This window comes from Sinocyclocheilus grahami, unplaced genomic scaffold, assembly GCF_001515645.1.
Source record: "Sinocyclocheilus grahami isolate Dianchi unplaced genomic scaffold, SAMN03320097.WGS_v1.1 scaffold17.1, whole genome shotgun sequence".
Classification (NCBI taxonomy): domain Eukaryota; kingdom Metazoa; phylum Chordata; class Actinopteri; order Cypriniformes; family Cyprinidae; genus Sinocyclocheilus; species Sinocyclocheilus grahami.
In genome coordinates this window covers 4,507,789-4,513,622 of record NW_015505196.1, presented here as the reverse complement: position 1 = coordinate 4,513,622, position 5,834 = coordinate 4,507,789, and the positions used below count along the sequence as shown (strand labels likewise).

At 35.7% G+C, this 5,834-nt stretch overlaps 1 protein-coding gene across 1 annotated transcript; it reads right to left on the bottom strand.

Moving 5' to 3' along the window:
• Positions 1–587: 587 nt before the first annotated feature.
• On the bottom strand, positions 588–3,791 carry ambn (ameloblastin). Its single transcript, XM_071582290.1, is given in 7 exon segments — positions 588–937; positions 1,188–1,359; positions 1,656–1,694; positions 1,793–1,837; positions 3,172–3,201; positions 3,204–3,458; positions 3,729–3,791. Coding segments are annotated over 7 exon segments (954 nt in total).
• Between the last annotated feature and the right edge of the window lie 2,043 nt (positions 3,792–5,834).

Here is a 5,834-nt window from a genome sequence, read left to right as displayed (position 1 = left end):
ATATTGAATTTATAAATGTGTATGTATATATACATATGTATGTGTGTATGGTCGTACATACACATATATGTAGTTGTTTTTTTTTTGGTGTTTGGCTTAGTGTTATGTTAGAATCATTATTATACTCTAATACCTTTTGTTCTTTAATATTTTGAATTGTTTTTAGCTTTATTTTTTGTTTTTCATTGAAATGTTAAGTTTTGAAATTTTGTTGAAAATGAAATAATGCATTTGTCATTTTTATTTCATTTCTTTATTTTTAAAATGTGTATAGGTAGTATTTATAAAGTTTTAGCTTTTAGTTTTGGATCTGTTTTTAGTTGTTTTAATGCTACAATTGATTGCTTCTGTTGTCCTCATTTGTAAGTCGCTTTGGATAAAAGCATCTGCTAAATGACTAAATAAATAAATAAATATCTCTTGTGCATAGAATAAAAGAAACAGTAACAGATAAACAAACCAAAAAAATACATGAAAAGTACCAGAATTGCTATGAAAAAGATTTAAAAGCTTCCATTATGCTGCCTTAACCCAATTTATAGAGCATTAGCATGATATAAGATGCATATTTGCAGTAAAGATTTGTCTTAGGGGTACATATCAGTGTTAGTGTTAGTGACAGTATCAGAACGCAGTGGTGGGGACGCTGGAACGAGAGCTTCTTTGTATTCTGGTGTTGGGAATGTAGGATCACTGTGATGGGGATCAGGCTGGACAGTGGACACAACTGCAGAAATGAAAGTCCAATGATCTGAATCCAAAAGTCCAGTGTTGGCTAAGGGGTCTTCAGCAGGCAGGATGTGATCACACGGCACTTGCTCACGGTCCTGTACGCTAGCAATCCTACTTGGCAGTGCTCCATTATTTGGATGGGATCCACCAGTCGCAGATATGGCATCCCCACTGGGTGGTGCAGCTGCAATGCTGGGTAGCTGAACTTAAGAAGTTGCCGGTGTACCAACGAAGCATGCTACCTGTCAGATTGTTCTACCAAAAATATATTTATATTGTTTTAATGGTAAGTTTAGGGTAAGGGTACGTGTGGACGGGTATGTTTAGGGTAGGGGTAAGTATGGACATTAAAAAGAGCCACAAACCATTTGAATAAGATGCTGGTAGCACAATCTGATAGGTAGCATTTTTCGCTATAGATTTGTGCTACCTATCTTTTTGATGGGAGGTAGCACAGTCTGAGCGGGTAGCACAAATGGTCAGAATGGTCAGAAAGGTGCTGGGGTGGAAGGTCTTGGTCAGTCTTAAAGGGCTAACAGGTACAACAGGTTGTGGTCCAGCTACAGGACAAACATCGCCTCTAAGTGCAGGCATGTGCAAGTCAACACGACGCATGCGTCCCATGTTCTGTGTGTCCAATCCATTTAAAAAAATAACAAATAAAGATACAGTGGTGTCAGAAGTTATGAGAAGAAATACTGTATATCAAAGTCTTCTTTTTTAGGTCACTAATAAAATAAGAAAATATGTGACATTGACATGAATTTAAAAAATGGGGACAAACCAAATACTAATAATATAATATAATATATGTGGCTGTAATATAATATAATATAATATAATAATATAACCAGATTAATGCTATAAGAAGCATCTTCACTATTGTTCTAAGACTTTTAAACATCATTGCGGTCTAATTTTACCTGAAGTTCCTCATAGCGCAATCCACCATATGGTCCAGCCTTTAAAAATGCATTAACATAAGGAATTACACCCAAATAAAACATACTTATGATGAATAAATATTCCATTTGAAAGCTATTTAAATTTATTAATTTACCATTCGTTGTTGAATTTGTGGAACCATGTAAAGAAATTGATGAACCTGTGGAAAAACATATGATATATTAGACTATTTTTTCAAAAAGCTAGAGCTGCTTGAATCCAGAAAGTTTGTGTTGATATACCTGCTGTTGCTGAGGCTGGTTTAGAGGCTTGTGTTGTTTGTTTTTTGTCATTAATGGCTGTGAAGCTGGAACTGCATTAGCGGAATATTGTTGAGATGTTACATTTACATTTACATTTAGCAGACGCTTTTATCCAAAGCGACTTACAAATGAGGACAACAGAAGCAATCAAAAACTAACAAAAGAACAAGAATATGTAAGTGCAAATGACAAGTCTCAGTTAGACTAGCAAGGTATTTATATATATATATATATATATATACACACACATATATACACACACACACACACACACAAAGAAAAACAAGTAGATAGCATAGAAAAAAATAGAAAGCTAGTGTTTTTTTTTGTTTTAGTTTTTTTGTTTTTTAATAAAAATAAGATAAATAGATAAAGCAGAATTAAAATAGAATTGAAAGAGTTAGAGGGTCAAATAAAGATGGAACAGATGTTTTTAGTAGCTTCTTGAAGATATTACATGCTGGAAACCAGGCACTCCATAGGAGAACTGATGATGGAAAGGGGCAAGAGAGAAATAATATAAAGTTATGAATTAGAAGACTGACAAGTGTGCAAAAACTCTGAAAGAAAGATGCAAAAATAAAAGATGTCTTCAATGAAAAGACTGAATGAACTAGTTGACTCCTCTTGGGATTTATAAATGGTAAATAGGCTGAGCTGACAAATTGCTGAAAGAGATTTTATTAGTGTGCACACATTTTACTGATACTGATGAGCCAATGTATTACGTAAACTCTCTTTGTTTGGACACATTGAGTGCAGCGGGTTTCCTCAATAAATCAAAACGCTTCAGATCAAGACAGACAAGAAGACAGACAAGAAGGTTTCCTCCAGCAAAATATTTCTGATAATTTACCAAACAGTTTAAAACACAAAGGCTTGCTTGAGGGTCACATAGCAAAAGTTAATTAAGTTTGGGTTTGGATCTCAAATCAGAATAAACCTGCTGAACCCAGACGGTCTGTCAGCTCTTCCTGTGGTGTTATTTCTGCTTACTACAAACAAAACCACACATATTTCTGATATTGTACACTGAATGAATGATGGAAAAACTCTTACTGGTGGGTTCTTTTATTGTGGTCCAAGAATTGGATAATAAAAAAGCTGAAAAATACAGTAAAAATACAATACAGTGTTTCATTTATGCTAAAAACATTTTAAATTCTATATATATTCTATATACATATGTATATATGAGATTAAACCGAGTGAATTCACAAAGGTTTCTTACCTGCGGTTGCTGGGCATGAGGATAGGGTAAGTATACTGGAAGTGTTCTGGAAGCTGACTGAGACCAGTATTGGGGTTGGTTTGAGATGCCCATGGATTGGTCAGAGTGGGCAGATGTGGCTGAGGACCAGAGAGCATTCTGGGAGGTTCAGGCTTAAACTGCTGCGGCACATGTTGGGCTTGTACCAACACCTCAGATCCAGGCAGTGAGGACTGTATCACTGGGGTTCCCTGCGCTGGCATATCTCCCACTGGGACTGATTCCATCAAATCAGCATTTGGGGAGATCTGTGAAAAGGTTGATTGAAAATGAATAGTATCTGAGTTACATAATCAGTGAAAGGTGACTTTCAAATGATGCATTTAGTGTTATAAATTATGAAATATCACTATTTGCTGCACCTCAGATTATTAACGCAGTAGTGCGTTCACACAGAGAAGTAATAAACATTCATTAATTAGCATGAATTAGCACGAATGCGGTATGATTTCTATAACGTAACCCTGAAATATTTCTAAACAACTCGAGTTTTAACTGGATGAACATCAGTGACTTACCAGAACTCCAGTTGTTCCAGCTAGAAAACATGCGAGCAACGCTTGAAGCCATATTTGTGTCATATAAAGATAATAAATGTGCACCATACAGCATGGAAAAATATGAAATTAATAGCTAATATTGCATGACAGAATAAAAGCCAAGCACTCACTTTAAAATCCTTTGAATACAACAGAAAATTGTAAGTGGAGAGGGGTGTACTTAAACAGTGTCCTTTCCTCAAGCATCCAATCAGCTCTGGAGAAAACATGGGAAATAGGCTCTGACCTCAGACAATATAAAACCTCAGACCATAATTTAATTGTACAATCCAGAGAACACTTAGTGTCTGAATGAATCATCAAATTAACCCATTTTGAAACATTCAACGTATCCAGACGAGTTGATTTGATATATTGGTTGAGTTTTATAGTACTAAAAGTCAATGAATAAAAGATGAATTTGATCATAAAAACTGTGTGTATTTTGTGGTAGTCTGTTGGTGAATGTCATTTATTCTCACAGTGTGTACATTTTACCATAGAAACGTGATAGCATGTAAGCATCAGAGAATGAAGAAATCAGCTTTGTTTCAATATATCACAACGTTGCGTTCACCCACACCAAAATCCTTTGTTTCATCTGAGGTTGCATCTCACTGATTTCGCCTTTCCAATGTTGATTAAAGCAAAACCACAGTTAGCTTCTGAAAAGGCACTTTGGTTCAGTATAATTCTCTCATTCCCACAGTTAGAACTATACTAATTTCACATTGTGGTGAGATAACAATAAATTAAGTTGGGTTCAGACCAAACAGGAATGCAGACACAGACAACCGTTTTAACGAAACAACCAGGAAGTCCTCAAACATGACTGGATATGCAAACAAAACTCCATTTGAAAAAATTAAGACAGTGCATAGACTGCTAAGATTCATCTGAAGACATTTCCTCCTAAGATAGACTGTGTTTATTACAGTAAGTGTGTAGTGACTCATAGTCATACTGTCCCACCCAAAACAATCTCAAAATCTCAAAATTACATACCCACCTCTTGGTCTGTTGACACTTGCACCACACCTAGTGCATAGTGCCTCAGAGTTGCATACATTGACCATTACATTAAACAACACTACCGAGGTACAATTTGAAATGACTGAAGATTCATTCAGAAATTATTTTCACTTCATAATTTTGGGTGTCTATGCATGTTTTAAATTGGCATTTGGTCATATAGCTAGGGCAGCTAGTTGTTGGATATTTTTCCAAAAAATAAATAAATAAATAATTGGTTGACTGCAATGATTATAAATATGTACACTCTTAAAAATAAAGGTGCTTCAAAAGGTTCTTCAAGCGATGCCATAGAAGAACCATTTTTGGTTCCACAAAGAACCATTCAGTCAAAGGTTCTTTAAAGAACCATCTCTTTCTTACCTTTTTATAATCTGAAGAACCTTTTTTCGCCCCAAAGAACCTTTTGTGAAACAGAAAGGTTCTTCAGATGTTAAAGGTTCTTTATGGAACCATTTAGACAAAAAGGTTCTTCTATGGCATCGTGAAGCACCTTTATTTTTAAGAGTGTAGGTCATAAGTGTATTCAGGAGCAGTGTATAGAAAACGTATTTCTCTAATGAAGGGTTTACCAACTAAATAAATGTTAAAAGGAAAAGTTGTTTTCATTATTTCTAAATAACAACTGAATAGCATGTTAAATATGTTTAATTCATTATGTTTATTGAAAGCATTACTTAAAATTCAAAGGAACTTTAAATAAAACATTTGGTCATTGTTCAGCTACAAAACGACTCCTGCTCAACGGTCAGCCATCTCCTCGGACAGTTGTGCTGATGACTGGAGGTCTGGGTGAGGCTGTGGCTGCTGGGGCCGGAGTCAGAGCGGGGGAAGGAGCCGGGGCCGGGGCCGGGGCCGGGACTGGACGAGGCAGGAGGGACCATAGAAATGGAAACAGAGGTCCAGTCCTCACATAGTAGTAGTGACCTCCAGGAAAATAGGGCCCATAGATCCTCTAGAGCAAAGATATTATAAACAGTGACACATTGTGGGAATAAATTTGAGAAAATTATGCTTTTTTTTTTTTTTTTTTTTTTTTATTTGGAGCCATTT